General features: G+C 42.3%; 1 protein-coding gene and 1 long non-coding RNA gene across 4 annotated transcripts in view; one reads left to right on the top strand and one right to left on the bottom strand.

Moving 5' to 3' along the window:
• BIN2 (bridging integrator 2) overlaps positions 1–17,962 on the top strand; it is a 29,693-nt gene that overhangs the window by 6,984 nt on the left and 4,747 nt on the right. For all 3 annotated transcript variants that reach the window (XM_046659074.1, XM_046659064.1, XM_046659082.1), the window contains exons 2-10: positions 271–351; positions 7,738–7,792; positions 8,099–8,193; positions 9,028–9,123; positions 10,826–10,933; positions 11,244–11,329; positions 12,376–12,451; positions 13,354–13,436; positions 16,727–17,480. In XM_046659074.1, coding sequence (XP_046515030.1) covers positions 271–351; positions 7,738–7,792; positions 8,099–8,193; positions 9,028–9,123; positions 10,826–10,933; positions 11,244–11,329; positions 12,376–12,451; positions 13,354–13,436; positions 16,727–17,480 — 1,434 coding nt within the window. The remainder of the gene's footprint in view (positions 1–270; positions 352–7,737; positions 7,793–8,098; positions 8,194–9,027; positions 9,124–10,825; positions 10,934–11,243; positions 11,330–12,375; positions 12,452–13,353; positions 13,437–16,726; positions 17,481–17,962) is intronic.
• LOC124238321 (uncharacterized) lies at positions 9,148–17,156 on the bottom strand. Its single transcript, XR_006888286.1, has 4 exons — positions 17,024–17,156; positions 12,344–12,432; positions 10,163–10,235; positions 9,148–9,486 (listed from the first exon to the last, which is right to left on the bottom strand). It is a non-coding gene; the product is annotated as an uncharacterized LOC124238321 (long non-coding RNA).

Genomic DNA, 17,962 nt, shown 5'->3' on the forward strand with positions numbered 1-17,962 from the left:
TAATGTCATTCCAGGAACATATACCATATTTATTCTGGGCTTTATGTATACCCTCTAGCACACTACTACATACCCCAGAAGTACCCAATTTGAAAAGAACCACAAAACATGATAGTTTTTTCAGCAATGTGCTGTATTTCTAATTCTTTTGGCCTAATCTGTGTATGGGCCTTTAGTTGCATCTGAGACTGAGAATCCAGGGTCATATGAGGCAACAGATATGAGAGACTTGACTATAGCCTTACGGACCTTTCTGACTTATATCCCCAGGTACTACAGAAGTTGGGGAAAACTGTGGAAACCAAAGATGAACGGTTTGAACAAAGTGCCAGCAACTTCTACCATCAACAGGTAATCTGGAAGACGGGGAAGGGAAGCTTGAAGGAAGAAATGAGACATGAGGGCTGAACGGCAGCACAGCAGGCTCTACAAACCAGCAAGCATCCCTACTAACCCTGCTCTCCCGGGCTAAGGGCCCCAGCGTGCCCTGTTGCTTATCCTTCCCCTGGGAACCAGAGACACTTACCTTTCCTGTTCTGCTGACCCTGGGTTTTGAGAGACAGCCAGTGTTCTTCTCTTCTCTTAGTGCTTCCCTCAGGGTACAGTGGCATCACTAGGTCCTTAGACAAAATCAAAATGAGCCCCTGCCACCTTAGTTTTTTACTTATTCACTTCCCCAGGGTGCCTCTCTCCCACGTTAGGACTCTTATCTCCATAGCCCCATGTTTTGTCCACTACGTCTACCCCACCTAAGCCTTTTATTCTAAAATAATACGTCTATGTTGACCTGTTATTCTAACTACAAACCTATTCTCACTGTTCTTTCTATCTTCACTGGATATGATGGGTAATTTCATATAGAAAATTTACATTTAGAAGTGGATAGAAGAGATCTAACTTTCTGTGGGATCTCTGACTTTCCATCTCCATGTCCAGGCATCATGCTTCATGCTTTACACACATTATCTCATTTAATTCTTATGTCAGTCCTGGAAATTGCGATCCCCTCTTTGTAATAGAAAGGAGTTATTAACTTATATGAATATCTAGTTGCAAGGCAATGCTGACACTAACTACCCAGGGTTAGGTCAGATTTCACAGCATCAGGGCACCGTCCCCTGCTAGACTGCCTCACTTCAGACACCAGCTGCAAGCTCCAGAGTTCCCAGGCCACCTGCACTTCTGAGCAGCTGGCTCCCAGGGTGGAAGTTCCTACTGGCTGCTTCCATAATTCACTAGAATGACTCACATAACTCAGAAAAGTGCTCTACTTACAATTAGAGTTTTATTATGAAGGATGCAAATCGGGACCAGCCAAATAAAGAGACATATAAGGTGAAGTGTGAGAAGGTCCCAAATGTGAAGCTTCTGTGTCCTCACCTCATGTCACCGTCCCAGCACACTGATGTTGGATTACCAGCCAGGGAAGCTAACCTGTGCTTCAGGTTTTTATGGTGACTTCATTACATAGTGACTCATTGGCTACGTGATTGAACTTAATCTCTAGCTCCCCTCCCCTCCCCTGGAGGTTGGGCTGATATGCTCTCAAAGCCCCAACCCTCTAACCACATGGTTCATCTTTCCAGCCTGACCAGCCACCATCCTGAGTCATTTGTTTTGGTGTGGTCTGAGGGGCCCTCCATGTATAACAGACATTCCCGTCACTCAGGAAATCCCAAGGTTTTAGAGGTTACTTCTCAGGAACTAGGGACAAAAACCAGCTAAAATCTTTATTGTACAGTATCAGTTAATTGAATTATATGGGAAATAATTCTTTAAAATTATATTAAAAGGATATTAGCTACCATCTAATTCAGTAGTTGATTGTATATCAGAATCATTTGGAAAGAAAAAAATTTTTTTTTTCCTCCCCAAAGCCCCAGTACATGATTGCATAGGCTAGTTGTAAGTGCTCTAGTTCTTCTATGTGAGCCACCACAGCATGGCAGCTGACTGACGGGTGTGGTTCTGGAACTGGGAAAGGAACGCGGGCCATGAGAGCAGTGAGAGTGCCGAACTTGACACTAGGCCATCAGGGCTGGCTCTGGAAGATTTTTTTAAATGCAAGGTCTGTGGTAGGAGGGACTGAGAATCTGTACTTTTAAATTTGTTGTAATGGAAAATTTCATATATATACAAAGATAGAAAAATCTGTATAACGAATCCATGTGTACCCCATCACTCAGCTTCAATAATTTATCAACTCCTGGGAATCTTGTTTCGTCTATATCTCCACCCACTTTCCCCCATCCTTGATTATTAGGAAGCAAATTCTAGTATCATATCACTGTATCCATAAAAATTTCATTATCAGTCTCTAAAGATAAGAAGTCTTTTAAAATATAACCACAAAACCATTATCACACCCAAAAATATTTTTCTATAAAACATTTACTCATTACAACAAGTCAGGAAGTATGTCAAGAAAAGAATGAATTAGGGGCCGGCCCGGTGGAGTGGTGTAGTGATTAAGTTTACACGCTCAGCTTCAGTGGCCTGGGGTTTGCAGGTTCGGACCCCGAGCGTGGACCTTCACACTGCTCATCAAGCCATGCTGTGGCAGCATCCCACATACAAAATAGAGGAAGACTGGCACAGATGTTAGCTCAGGGCCGACCTTCCTCACAAAAAGAAAAAAAAGGAAAAATGAATTTAAAAAAATGATTTCACACCCTCCCATGCTACAACCACTGTTGTTTTATATCCTTACAGTTACTTTGCTATGTACGTATATGATCTCTAAATATATCCATAGTAAATAAATATGAGGTTTACAAAAATGAGATTGTTCTATTCATGTGGTTTTGTAACTTGCCTTTTCACTTAACAATATAATACAAACATCTTTTCAGGTATTTCAGGTTAAATACCCACTAAAACAGTTATAGTGATCTCTAAAAAATTAGCAATTATTTCTTTATATGATAATATATCCAGTCAGTGTTCACACTGCCTTAATTGTGTGATTTTGTTTTTACTGTTTGTTTAAATCAGCAACTTGTTGATATGTTTAAATCTCTTAATCTGTGGGTTTCCAACCCCTCCCTTTTTGCAGTTTCTTTGTTGATGAGACTGGGTTGTTTGTCCTGCAGTTTAAATTTTGCTGAATCTCCATGGTATTGTTTAACATGTTCCTCTGTCTCTTATACTTTATGTAAATTGATCGTTCAATTTAGAGGCTTGATGAGATTCAGATTTTTGTTTTTGTTTGTTTTGGTAACAAGAATACTTGTTATTGTAGGTCTTATATTCTTCCATCTGGAGCTACATAATGTCTGGTTGTTTCCTTTTGTGTGTGATATGAACAGCCATGGGTGATGACTAGCTAGGGAATCTGTATTTTACTTCAAGCTTTCTAGGTAGTTATGATGTAGCAGTAGTCTGAGAACAGCATTTGGCAACCACTGATCTAGTCTAATTCCTTCAAGGAGACATAGGAAGTGATTGAGAGGGAAGCAGGTTAATCAAGGTAGTATAGTGTAAGAGTTGCAGAGCTAGGATCCAAACCTAAAGCCTGTGCTTGTTTCCCTGTACCTCTCTAGGAGGCCTCCCTGGGCCTCCTCTCAACTGTTACTGTTCTGCTTCCAACTCCAGCATGAAAAGAACAGGAATCAGTAAGTTGACACCCACTTTGAAGGTTTCTGATTCTTGGCGCATTCTTCCCCTCGGTCTTTTCTCTCCCTTTCTGCCTTATAGGATGGTCTACAATGGCCGATGTGTGAGTAGAAAGGGTAAGAGATGAAGGAAGGGGCATCAAGAAGATTAAGATCGGATGGGACAATCCCCTCAGAATTCCTTTTGCGAGCCCACCAACTAAATGTCACTTGAGGGGGGAAATATATTTGAGAAATGAAATGGAGTTAGATTAGGAATAAGGAAAAACTTTCCTTCTGAGCAAATGATACACCTACAGTAACTGGTGTCTGTACGTGCTTGGAAAGTTCATTTAACAAACGTTTCCTGGGTCCCTGCCGCATGCTGGCCACAGTGCTAGATGCTAGGACTTTAACAGGAATAAGACAACACACCTCCCCTCAAGGCTCTCACAGTTTAAGGAGAAAGACAGTGACAATACAGCCAAGTCTGAGGCTGGACCTGGGGTGAGTAAGATGAGCAGGAAGAAAAGGACAGAGGCAAGGAGATTGAAAGTGAAGTGTTCCAAAAGTTGGACCAGTTGGTCATGTGCCCTATCCCTCACCCACAGTCAGCTTGTAGGTAAACTTTGTCAATGAATAAAACTCTGAAACTTCCCAGCCTGATTTCAGGGCCTGGCCACTTGCCTGGGTTCCAGGTCAAATTTCCATAGGTAATTTTTCTTTGAGAGCTCTATGTACTTCCCATTTCCCTCCTTCAAAATATTTTATATAGGAAGAATTATTTTCCCCAAGCAGCATTTTAATCTCTTCTTTCTGGTAATGACAGCTGCTTCCATTTCATTGTCTTTAAAATCACATCTGACAATCTCTTTTCATCTTTCCCTTCTGGACCTCCATTAGGTCAAGCACTTAAAACACTTGCTCAGGGTTTGTCATGCTATTTACTTGTGTTGCTGAGTGTTTGGGTTTCTCTGAGTCCATTTTTCTCCAGCAAGTAGGGAAGCCCAAGACAGGGACCTTCTTCTTAGTCTCTTAGGACATAGCTCTGTCTACCTGAGTGCTTAGGACAAGCTTCCAGAGTGAGTGGTTCATTAACTGAGGGCTGGGGCTGTTTGTATAAGGCATGGGAGGGACTAACTCAGACTCCTTGTGGTGCTGCCAAGAATTTGGCAAGGATTCAAAGAGCAGAAGTGATAAAATCATAAGGTTTAGAGCTAGAAATGACCTTACCAGGCATTTATAGATGAGGAAACTGGAGCCAGAGAAGTGGAATAACTTGCTAGTTGGTGGTAGAGACAAGTTTTTGACTCCCAGACAAGTGAGAACTAAGACTGTGAGAGCCACCTTTGTCAGGAAAGAAGAAAGATGCTGACATTATTCATCCTGGAGACATTTCAGGGGAGGACAGACAGGTCAGAGAAATAAAATGACTCCCAGTGCTGTCCCGCCACCCCACCCCTACCACCACCATCACCCACACCCACGCTTCCTCTCCTCAAAGGAAAGAACAAAAGCATAAAGGAAGAACTTTGTCCAGAGGCTTGATTCTAATACACAGAAATGGAGTTGGCGTTTGTGCGGTGCCTTGGAGGGTAGAAGGCATTCACATTTTATGGCCTATGGTATGAGCAGTACCCCCTAGTTTTGAACAGTGTACATAAAACTTGCACAAGCGTGCATGATACTTGATTAGTGATCTGAATTTTTAGGCCATATAATATCTAATGGGATAAAAAATTAAGAATTTCATTTATAGGGGCCAGCCTGGTGGTGCAGCAGTTAAATTCCCACGTTCTGCTCTGGCGGCCCGGGGTTCGCCGGTTTGGATCCCAGGTGTGGACCTACACACTGCTTTTCAAGCCATGTTGTGGTAGGCGTCTCACTTATAATGTAGAGGAAGATGGGCACGGATGTTAGCTCAGGGCCAGTCTTCCTCAGCAAAAAGAGGAGGCTTTCAGGAAATGTTAGCTCAGGGATAATCTCCTAAAAAAAAAAAAAAAAAGAAAGTCATTTATAGAAATTATGCAAGATAGTTTAACAGCTTTTATTACTCAAATATGTATTTTGGAGACCAAATCTTCATGGTGAAGTAAAAAGTTGAGTCCATGTTTTTTTCTTTCATAAAAAGAAATTGAAATCCTTGTTAATTTTTATAATCCCCAAAACCCTTTCAAAACTTTCAAACCTTGGTTATCACATTTCAAAACTCTCAAACTTGTACCTACCTACCATATCCGTGTTTAAAAGATATTCTGTACATTTAATGTCTTAGACTGTTTAAACTTTTTTTCTGTGAATGAAAAAGCAGAAAGGAAGTGAGACACCCTTCCTGGTGAATGCCAAATGTTTCTGAATTTTAACTGACTGAATCTGTCTCCATCATGCTATTAAAAGTGCTTCCTCAAGGTCACCAGTGACCTCCAATTACCAAGTCTGGTGACACCAATTCTTCCTGCGTTCTAACCTCTCTGCAGCATCTGACCCTTCCCTGATCATTTCTCTCTTGACCCTCATTTGCTGTGACACACTACAGAATCCCAGCTCTTCTCCCAGCTCTCTGACAGTGCCTTAGACTCCTTGAGACTCTCTGTGTCTTTGTGTCCCTTGAGCCCTGGCATTCAGCCCCTTGAGAAGGACTTTTACCTGAGGTATGGTCAAGAGTTTGGACTGGCTTAGAGGTGATCTCTGGAGGCAGGAAGATGGATGAAATAATTAGTCCAGTTTTCTGTGTTTATTTGACTAAGTAGACTTAGATTTTCTGTTGCTAAAATTAAACAATAATTATCTTTCCATCAAAGATTCCCACAGGAAAAAAAAAATTTAAGTTGTTAGATAGGATTTTCCCCCATGAATTTTTCTAACTTTTGGTGTGCTCAATAGCCTATCTAGTAATGAACACAAGCAAATAGAAGAAATGAACAAGTTCATAACAAGTATTTTATGGTGTACTGCATAATGCATCTCAGCTCACATACTCCGTCACCTGAACTAGTATGAGGCTCACTGTTCTGACCCCGTAGAATACTCTTGAAGTGGGCTGCACCTTTCAGTCCAGTCCCACACTCCTGAAGTTGGGCTCCACAAGGTCAGTGGTCTGGCCTCAAACTTCTTTCTCACCCCACTCCTAGAAACTGGAGTTCACACAGAGGAAAGAGGCCAGAATGGGAAGGGGCTTTAAACGACATGATGAGGAACAATTGAGGAAGCCTGTGAGAAAGAAGACTTGGTGCAGAGCATGTAAAAGATGTCTTCACACATGTGCAAGAGAAATGAGATCTACTCTGAGTGCAGAAGGCCAACCTAAGACCAGTGGGCAAAAGTTGTAATAGTCAGAGCTATTTTAAAATGAAGTGCAGCCTCAGCAAGAGGTCATGAGTTTCTGGTTGCTGGATATATTTGTAAATATGTGTCTGAGTTACAACACGAGTGGTTCATCGATTAGGTAGAGATTTGAACTTCCAAATCTAAATGATACCTTCCTCTCCTCCCTCCCTCCCTTCTTTTTTGGAGGGAGGAGACTTAATGTGTGCTTGGGACTCCTAGCCTAAAAGAATGAGAATTCAGACACAGCAGCAAAGATTGAATCGGATAGGTAGATAGAACTATAGATGAGGACACTGGAGTTGGAACAGGAAGAGAGTCAATGATGAGGCTCCTTGGAGGAGAAGTGTAAAGCAGGTGACTGAGGGAAGGGAAGGGTAAAGTGAGGCAAAGCAGAGAAGGGCGTCAAGGGGGAGAGGAATGGCCAGTGTGAGAGTGCAGAGAAGGAAGAGGGCCTGGTGTCTGCAGGAGGTGGGAGCAGTTCATCTGCCAAGACAGGAAGGTGTGAGCGAGGGTCACATAGGTTGTGTCACATAGGACACTTACGTTTCCACAGAGGAACTCTTTCACTGGAAGGGAGATCAAACAGGAAAGAAGATATGCCAATGCAATAGGAGCAATCTCCCAACTTAAAAATGCTGCAAAAGAGACAACCTACAACTTCTTGGTAAAGAAAATATAGGCTAATTTATAACATTTATATAATGTTTGAAGAAATTCCAGGATTGATTTCTGCTTTTAACCTACTTTTCTGCTTTGACTTCTGGTGCATCTTTCCAATTGTACCCCTTTAGTCACCAAAGGCACTTCTCCCTTTCAGGCAGAGGGCCACAAGCTGTACAAGGACCTGAAGAACTTCATTAGTGCAGTCAAAGGTGGGTATGGTGGCACAGGAGAATCCAGAGGGCATTTATGCAGCTACTAAGAAGTCTGGAGGATGGGAAAAAACCCAGCCATACTCAGGCTTTTTATCAGTTGCCTGTCCCTGACTTCCGGAACCTTGTGGGCCTAGGAAGAGTAACTTTTCCTATCTCAGCCCCATCCAGCTGCCCTCGCTGATAACCCAAACCTTCTGAGTTTGTCCTTCTGAATTGGACTCACTGATTTGTCTGTCACTCGTATGATTAGACAAAACTGCTTTCTGGGAAACCTTATGTTAGAACTGAGTACTCTCCTTTCAGTGATGCGTGAAAGTTCAAAGAGAGTGTCAGAAACCCTGCAGGAGATCTACAGCAGTGACTGGGACGGTCATGAGGAGCTGAAGGCCATCGTAGGGGTAAGAGTGTTCTGGGCTTTACAGCTCTTCCACACTCACTCCTGCCCTCATCTCAACCTCATCGTAGCTTCTCCATCTGAGCAAACAGGAAAACAAAGGGGCCAATTCACATTGTTCGTTCATTTGTATGGCCTCAGTCACGGGTGGTAGGAAGAAGCTGCAACGATGAAGGTAAATACAAGTTTGCCTTAATCTGTGGAGTCCTGTGGTTTTGACCCTCTTCTGCTCTTTAAAACCTTATGGGGGGCCAGCCCTGCAGCACAGCAGTTAAATTCACACGTTCTGCTTCGGCAGCCTGGGGTTCACTGGTTCAGATCCTGGGTGTGGACCTACACACTGCTTGTCAAGCCATGCTGTAGCGGGCATCCCACATATAAAGTAGAGGAAGATGGGCATGGATGTTAGCTCAGGGCCAGTCTTCCTCAGCAAAAAGAGGAGGATTGGCAGCAGATGTTAGCTCAGGGCTAATCTTCCTCAAAAATAAATAAATAAATATTTTTTAAAACTTTATGGAAGTTTTACCTACATAAAACCCAACTGATTGTTCATGTAGTTATTTACTCCCAAACTTCCCTATCCTTCAAGCTCTAGGGCCCAAGACTCTGACCATGTGTTCCTGTTCTTAATCCCTGAATGTATGTCTAGTCTTTTATAGGGTAGTCTTTTCTTGGGGAAGGGCTGTTTCTTCATCTGACGCTTCCCCAGAATCCAACATGGTATTCTAAATCCCGTGCTCCAAAAAGGAAGCTTGTTGCAGGAAGAATTTGGGTGTTTCCCTCGTGTGCAGTTGTCGAGAAGTGGAGCCTCACCACTCCCTCTGCCTCTATCCCACAGAATAATGACCTCCTTTGGGAAGACTATGAAGAGAAGCTAGCTGACCAGGCTCTGAGGACCATGGAAAACTATGTAGCCCAGTTCAGCGAGGTTAAGGTAATCAATTTACAGAATCAAGAATGGGTTATGGGGGGCCCATATAAGTTAGAGAATGTATTGGGTTATGCCTTGGAAATAGATCTAGAGCCCATGGTTAGGAATGAAGTTGGGTAAGTTAGGAGAAGGGTTAAAAGTTGAGGGTTAGACAAAAGGTTAGCGTGAAGGTTATATTAATGCTTAGATTTCAGTGAACTAGATTTGGGCTGGTATTGAATTAGATCCAGGTCAGAGCATCCCTTTTAGTTGTGAGAAACAGTGATGGGACTAAAGATGTTTATTGTAGAGAAGAGGAAGCCTGGAGGAGTCATAAAAATTACCTTCAAATGCTTGAAAATCTGTTAGGTGAAAGAGGAATTCAACCTGAAAGCAGAATTAGAATTCGTTTATTCATTCAACTCATATTTATTAAACATCTACTTTATTGGGCACTGTACTGATTTTATTTATTTATTTTTTTCCAAAATGTATCTCCCTGCCTCCCTTCTTGCTTTCTCTAAGGCCATTTTGTTTATTTATTTAAATTTAAGTATGGTTGACATACAATATTATATCGGTTTCAGGTGTACAACATAGTGATTCAGCATTTATATACATTACAAAGTGATCGCCACGGCAAGTCTAGTAACCGTGTCACCTTACAAAGTCATTACAATATTATTGACTGTGTTCCCTATGCTGTACATTACATCCCCATGACTTGTTTATTTTGTAACTGGAAGTTTGTTCCTCTTAATCTCCTTCACCCATTTTGCCCGTCCCCTACCCTTCTCCCCTCTGGCGACAATCAATTTGTTCTTTGTATCTATGAGTTTGTTTCTGTTTTGTTCTGTTTGTTCATTTATTTTGCTCCTTAGATTCCACATATAAGTGAAATCATACAATATTTGTATTTCTCTGCTGATTTTAGATTAATCGGAAGAAATTAGAGGGAGACTGACTGAACTTTCTTATAGTTAAAGCTTTCCAAAAATTAAATATACTGTGAGGTAGTATGTTGTCTGTTCTCTGTTCAGGCAGAAGTCAAACTACTTCTTACCTTGGCTGTGGTAGAGAAGCTTCGTGTATTGAATAGGAAATTGGACCAGATAATTGCTAAGATCCTTTCAAATCTGTGATTGAGAGAATGAGACGGGCCGTTAATATAGTTTGCTTCTCCCTGGAATAATTTGTAGTTTGAATGAAATTGAGTAGATATTCTCTCAGTGCTCATATCAATTTGCTATTTTTACTATACTTTAGGGTTTTCAAAGCACTTTATATTCAGCATTTGCTCTCTAAAATAACACAATAGGGCAGATGAATCTACTGAGGCTCCAAAAGAGGTGTGCCTTGCCCTAGGTCACAAGGCAATAAATGGCAGCATTGGGAGTAACACCCAAAACTCTTGACTTTCAATTTGGTAGGATTTTCAAGGCTGTTTCTCCTGGAGGCTGAACCACTTTATCGTGCGTTCCTAGGAAATATTAACATTTAGTGCAGGCTTCCATGTGCTCTGTAGGATTGCCCTTTGCTCTGTTTCCCCCTGAGAATTCCCATTCCTTCCAGATAGTGAGGGAGACCCCTTGGGCACAAAACCCTATTTTCTGTGAAATGTGATAATAGGACCCAAGAATCTTGCCTCTCTGTTTGATACTCTGTTACCTACATCTCGGCCACTGAAAAGTGAGTGTCAAGGCCCTCTCTCCTGACTCTGGGTTAGGAAAGAATCGCCAAGCGGGGTCGGAAACTCGTGGACTATGACAGTGCCCGACACCACCTGGAGGCGGTGCAGAATGCCAAAAAGAAAGATGAGGCCAAGACTGCCAAGGTAAAAAGAAAAAAGCCTGGTAAATCTGTCCCACTCTCCCTCTCCCGATAATGGTGGCAGGTGGCTGGGCCAAACTGGGTTTAGGAAATGATAAATTCAGCATCCAGTGTCCTGAAGGAAATCCTGTTTCCTCTGACACAGATGCTCTAAGGATAGTCAGAGACTTGAGGCTGGGGAGGTCACGGGTCTGGAGAAGGACAGGCATGGTTCCAAGTAAGCGTAGTCCCTGACAAAATGCAGAGACAAAAGCAGCAGCCTCTAGCCTTGGATTCAGAATTGAGGGGAATTGTCTGTCTCTTTCACCACTTAGGCAGAGGAAGAGTTCAACAAAGCCCAGGCTGTGTTTGAAGATCTGAACAAGGAGCTACTAGAGGAGCTGCCTGTGCTTTACAATAGGTAAGGACTGAGATTCAGGAAAGGGCTGGACTCCTGGGCCACTGCAGGCCCAGGCCACCTGGCAGCCCAAACATGTCACCTCATGAAAAGAGCCCTGGTCCAGGAGTGGGACATAGCCTCAGCCCTGCTACGTGCAAACCTAACCTCTGCACAACTGGACTGGCCCCACAAGATGTATTTTAAAACAGTTGTAGTCAGAGTATTTTATATTGTTACTTAATATTATTCTACAGGGCCAGCCCGGTGGCGCAGAGGTTAGGTTTGCCCGTTATGCTCTGGCGGCCCAGGGTTTGCCGGTTTGGATCCGGGTGTGGACATGGCACCGCTTGTCAAGCCATGCTATGGCAGGCATCCCACATATAAAGTAGAGGAAGATGGGCATGGATGTTAGCTCAGGGCCAGTCTTCCTCAGCAAAAAGAGAGGGATTGGTGGCAGATGTTAGCTCAAGGCTAATCTTCCTCAAAAAAAAAGAAATTATTCTACATATGATGGAGCCTTTTTAATGACTACATGTATTCTAAAACATTAAGTATGTGACTCCTAATTTAAATGGAATTGAAATTTAATACAGTTTCTTTAAATGTAAACTTCCCCAATTCATTTACAGTAGAATTCCATTAATGTACATACAGCTTCATAGAAGTCCAAGTTTTGCATAATGAGAAAGAATAATTACTTATTATAATAACTATAATTGTATGGCCTTATACAGCACTTTAAAAATTCTTCAAAGCACTTCCACGTCTACTTCAATACCTAAAGAGCCTGAATCAGATAACATCATGCAACTAGAGATTGTGATATTTTGGTGTCAGCCTGGGCTGATAGTGTCTCCTGGCCTGCCCACTCCTGAGAGTCAACTGTGCTCCTGGCTTGGCTCTGATGAATCCTGATCCCAGAACCCAAGTCTGGGACGTGGGGCACTTTTCTCTGAGGAGCCTTGGTGGTGGTTGGCTTTGGCCTAAGCTCCTACCTTGCATTTTCAAACAAAAACTTCCTTTATCAACCCTTACCTGTATATGTTTGTCGTTTTGCCTCCTGATAGTCGTATTGGCTGTTATGTGACCATCTTCCAAAACATTTCCAACTTGAGGGATGTCTTCTACAGGGAGATGAGCAAGGTGAGAAACATCTGGTCAATTTAGACACCTAGGTTTTTCTAGTAAATATGAAGGTAGCCCTAATTTATATAATCTCATTAAATATCCATATTGGCACCACACATTTTTACTTTTTTCTCATGATGAAATAATAGCACTTGATTGACTGCGTTGAACTCTATTAAAGCACATATATATCTCTGTCAGAGGGCCCTCTCCATCTCCATTAATACTGAATAATAGCAGCCAAACTTGAGCTTCAGATGAATAAAGGAGGTGAAGCCTCTGGAAGGCACAGCTAAAACAGGGAACCAAGTTGTGAAATCTCTATCTTTTGTTGCTGGGGAGTGGAGAGGGCGGTGTTTATGCCCAGGTCAGTTTCTCAGGTAGTTGGTCTTGAATAGGACCAATCCTCTTCAGTGACAGGCAGCCACAGAACATCATCTCATGGGTCTTTTCTAGTCCTGGGATTCCAAGACTCTTTGCTGTTACAATATTAATTATAGTCACATACACATACATGTACGTTCCTCTTCAGAGTTTCTTTGGCTAAATTATGATTTACATGGTAATTTTACATTAAATTAATTTTAAATTAAAATTACATTGTAGTATTACAATGAGTTTTCATTCCCTGGATCACCTGAGAGAAGCTGGAACCTCAAATCAAACATCAAGAACCCAGCCTTGAGAGAGCTGCCAGTCTGATGCTAGAGGCAGAACTTAAGACGCAGACAGTCAAGGAGGAAGGGGTGGTGGGACAGGACCCTGGACAGTAGTGCAAAAGAGATGAGGAGGAATTGTACAGTTCAGGGTGGTGAGGTTTTATTTTTAGGGAGCTGTCTGAAAAGAGAGGAGAGAAGGGATCTGCCAGTCTCAGGTTCCCATCTGGCTGGCATCCTCTTCTCTCTTGCTGGCTCTAGCTGAACCACAGTCTCTACGAGGTGATGAGCAAACTGGAGAAGCAACATTCCGACAAAGTCTTTGTGGTGAAGGGACTATCAAGGTGAGCAACCTCTGAGACTCTTTTCTGCTTCACTTGTCCTCTGTGTGAACGTATTCACCACTCTCATCTCCACTCCCAAATCCTGGCCTTGCTTTTGTGTTCATGTACATTATGTTGTTTGCTGTTTGCACTATGCCCCTATGTAAATTCTTTTTCTTTTTATGAAATATTTCATCTATAACTAAAGGTATAAAGAATACAACAAATAGCTATATGCCTACCACCAAATTTAAGAAATCAACTATTATATATATAATTGAAGCTCCCAGTATCCCTTCCCCACTCACTTTCTCTTCCTGCCCCACCAAAGGCAGCCACTATCTTAAATTTAGTGCTTACTATTCTTATGCATGTCTTTTTACTTTTATTATACACATATATGCGCACACAGAAAATATTGTTTTGCATGTTTTTAAACTTTATATAAATGGAATTACACTGTATTCTTTTGCAACTTCTTTTGTTCTCTTAGTATTGTTTATGAGGTTTATTTATCCTTGTTGCTACATGTTGCTAGCTCTGATCTTTCCCCTCTGTAACTGTTGCAGATGCCATTGTATGGCTAGTTTACAATTTATATATCTGTCCTCCTGCTAATGGACATTTGGGTTGTTTTCCAGTTTTTTGCTATTACAAATAATGTTGCAACGAACATGTTTTACGTTTCTCATGAATACTATCAAGAGTTTCTTTATTGTGTATACTGGGAGTGGACTTGCTGAGTCACAGAGTCTGTGCATTTGGGCTTCTTCAGCCTTACTAGCTGTTGCCATTGCCAAAGTGCTCTCCAAAGTGACTGTCCCAATTTACAACCCACCAGCAGTGAATAGAAGCCCCCATTGCTCCATGTTCCTGCTACATGTGAATTGTCAGACTTCATGATTTTTCTAAGCTAATGAGTATGAAGTGGAATTTTTTACAGTTTTAATTAACATCTCCACAATTGCTAGTTAGCATGAACATCTTTTCATGTTGTTGGCCATTTGAGTTTCCTGTTCTGTGACTTTCCTGCTTATCTTTTTTTCACATTTTCTTTTGGATTGTTTACCTGTTTACCCCCCCTTTTTTTTGTGGTGAGGAAGATCCGCCCTGACTAACATCCATTGCCAATCTTCCTCTTCTTGCTTGAGGAAGATTGTCCCTGAGATAACATCTGTGCCAGTCTTCCTCTATTTTTTGTATGTGGGATGCTACCACAGCGTGCTTTGATGAGTGGTATGTATGTCTGTGCCCAGGATCCAAACCCACAAACCCTGGGCCACCAAAGCAGAGTACACAAATTTGACCACTATGCCACTGGGCTGGCCCCTGTTAATCCTTTTTTTAAAATTGTTTTATATGAGGGTGGTTTTTTTTTTTGTATATTCTGGATATTAAACCTTTAATGATATGCATTGCAAATATCTTTTCTCAATCTGTTATGGCTTGCTTTTCCACTTTGTGTGTGTGTGTGTGTGTGTGTGTGTGGTAGCTATTGCCTTCACACATTCTTTGTGTTGGTAACTGTAAGCAATTCACTGGTCCCTCAGAATGTGATCACTTTCTTACTCTGAAGCCGTTGTTTAGGAAATTTTATTATGTCCCTACTCTGTGCAAAGTTTTATGCCAAGAGTTAGGGATCCAAAGACACAGGACACTTGTCCTTTCTCTGAAGTGATTTACAAAAAGTTGAAAAGAGAAAATTTGCCTTAGGACTACAAAGGATGATATAAGCTTGTACATACAAAGTGCCTAATGAGACCTGTAGGGATTCCAGAGAGGTAAGTAATTTCCAGTGTGTGGATGGTCGGGGAAGCCTTTAAGGAGGTAGTGAAACTGAGCTTGGGCCTTGAAGCAAGAATAGGGCTCACATTTGCTATTTGTACTGCTCATTTAGCAAGTAGTTACAGACAATTGAAAAGAATCACCAAGGGGCCAGTGTAAACTTCCTAGACGAATTCCCTTTTTCTCCAAAAACTCTGTTTCTCCTCTTCCAGCATTGAAAGCCAGAGTTCTCTCTAATTATCCATTCATCTGAAACTTACCATCACTTACACCAAGATGTCCCGGAACCTTGTAGGGAAATCTGGTCTTTTCTTACTATGTCCTGGGCCTTCTAAACCTACTGATCCCTAGGATGCTAGTGCTAGAAAGAACCTTATGTCACTCAGCTTATCTCACATTAGAAACCCCATAGGGCAGGAATTAAGATTTTCTCTTTCTGTTCCTCTGCCCATTCCCCATCCTTGTGCCCAGGACACAGCACATAGTTGGTACCTGTTGAGTAAATATTTGTGGGTTGCTTAATCAGTTAGTGGATGGTACATGGGAAGCACTTGAGGAGGTGAGTAGGAACCAGGCCGATGTTGGCTATAGAAGCACTCAGCACAGTATCCAGCCTGCTTGATAAATGTTATAGTCCACTTTCATTGTTTGTGGCAGTTAAGTTCTGTGAAGTCACCACGAGCACTGAATTAGTGAATACTACGCCATTGCTCCTTGGGGAAACACAGGGTTAGGTTCTTGTGAGCCCCTGGTCCCAACAATTTCATCAACCAATCAGTATATAACCTTGTCTTGTGTGTGTTTCTGTTTAAAGACAACTTATTTAATCTGTATCGTTGACTCATTAATATTGAACTGACGGCCGACAGCGCTGTAACACACGCCTGAAGGAAGCTTATCCAACATCGTATTTTCTCTGTGAGTCACCTCACTGTCTTCTCACTCTTAGACAGCACTTTAGCACTACACTTGGAGGCCATTTTAAATGGCAAAATCATCAGCAAAAAGCACAACGATGTGAAAAACATGGCAAAAGGACACATTTACAGTATGAGAGCAGAAACAAGAAGGCCAAGGACTGCCTTATCAGAACTCAGAGGGACAGCGCTCGTCACGGACTCAGTTTCCACAGCTTGCACATGTCTGTGACTGACTGTGAAAGCACCAGAAGTATTGATTTGGGGTTATAAATAAATTTTAGGGAGTAGGTGAATTTGCAAATACAGAATCCATAACGATTAACTGAATCTTTTCCCCAGAGAAAATATTTCATTAATATTTTGCTGTGTTTCTTTCTAGTCTTTTTCTTTATATATTTTACATAATAGAGTTGTGATATAGATAAAATTTTATAGCCTTTTTCACTTTACTTTATAACGTAAGCATTATTGAAAATTACATAAACTTTCCAGTATCATTTTAAATTGCTTTATTATTATTATGTGCATGCATCATATTTATTTGGGGGTATTTAGGTTACTTCCAGTTGTTAGGTCTTCTGAGTCTGAATGCCCTTCCTTTTTTAGCGGCAACAGACGCTCTTTAGTCATCTCTCCCCCAGTTCGACCATCTGTGGTCTCCGGCCCTCTTACCTCACCTATCAGTCCCTCTGCACTTTCCTTGAAGAGTGAGAGGGACTCCACCTCTGCAAGTGAAGAAGAGCTGGCATCTGATCCAGCCCAGGGAGAAGACAACTCTGAGATCAAAGAAGAGCCCTTAAAAGATGAGGAAACAGAGGAGGAAGAGGCTGAAGCAAGCTCCTCTGAGGAGGAAGAGCCTCTGCCAGCCTGCAATGGCCTCACCCCGGCCCAGCCCTCTCTCACCGTTGAGGGTGGCCAGGCCCAGGAGGAAGTTCTCCCTTGCTCCGCAGCTCCATCACCAGGCAGAGCCCTAATCCCTTCAGAGCAGCCTTCATCTCTCCCAGAAGTAGTCCTCCGAACCCGCACCTCCAGTGAAGGATCTGAACAACCAAAGAAGAGAGCCTCTATCCAGAGGGCCTCAGCACCCCCCAATAGGCCTCCTCCACCCAGAGCCACTCCCAGCCCCAGGCCCTCCTCAGGGAACACACCCTCCAGCCCTACAGCCTCTGAACCGAATTCACCCACCAGCCCCAGGGCCTCCCTGGGGGCTGGGACTCCAAGTCCTAGGGCCTCCTTAGAGGCCTCTCCTGATCCACTGCCACCAGAGAAGCCAGTAAGAACTCCTGAAGCCGGAGAAAAGGAAAACACTGAGAATCTGAACCCAGAAGAACTTTCTACATCTCCTACCTTGATCTCTCAGGTGAGTGGATCTGGCTGAGTCTCCATTCCTCTTTATAACCTCGATGTAGATCATTTTTACTATAGTTAGGTTTCCCATAGTTGATAAGATTTTATGTCATTTTATTATAGACTCAAGGATACCCTTAGACACCTCTTTGGTTCTGTGGATTGTTTCATATTTTCACAGCAACTAATTTAGTGACCTGTACTCTTAGGGTAATTGACTTCTGCAAAGGGCTTATCTCCAGTGTTATTGTGAGCAAGTTCTTACTAATTTTTATCTTTTGCTCCAAGTTCTGGGAGTTCCCAATATAAAGAACCTACAACTAGCATCCTGAGCTTTACCTTTTTTAATGGGGAATGGGGCGGAGGGTCTTTAGTTTGTCATATTTGTGACTGTGGTAAATAGATACCAAGCAAAATGGCAGCAGCAAATTTCGAAGTTGTGTCTTCTTTGATGAGAGAGACCTAGAAGAAGGAACGCACAGAGGAAGGTAAAGC

This window comes from Equus quagga, chromosome 1, assembly GCF_021613505.1.
Source record: "Equus quagga isolate Etosha38 chromosome 1, UCLA_HA_Equagga_1.0, whole genome shotgun sequence".
NCBI lineage: Eukaryota > Metazoa > Chordata > Mammalia > Perissodactyla > Equidae > Equus > Equus quagga.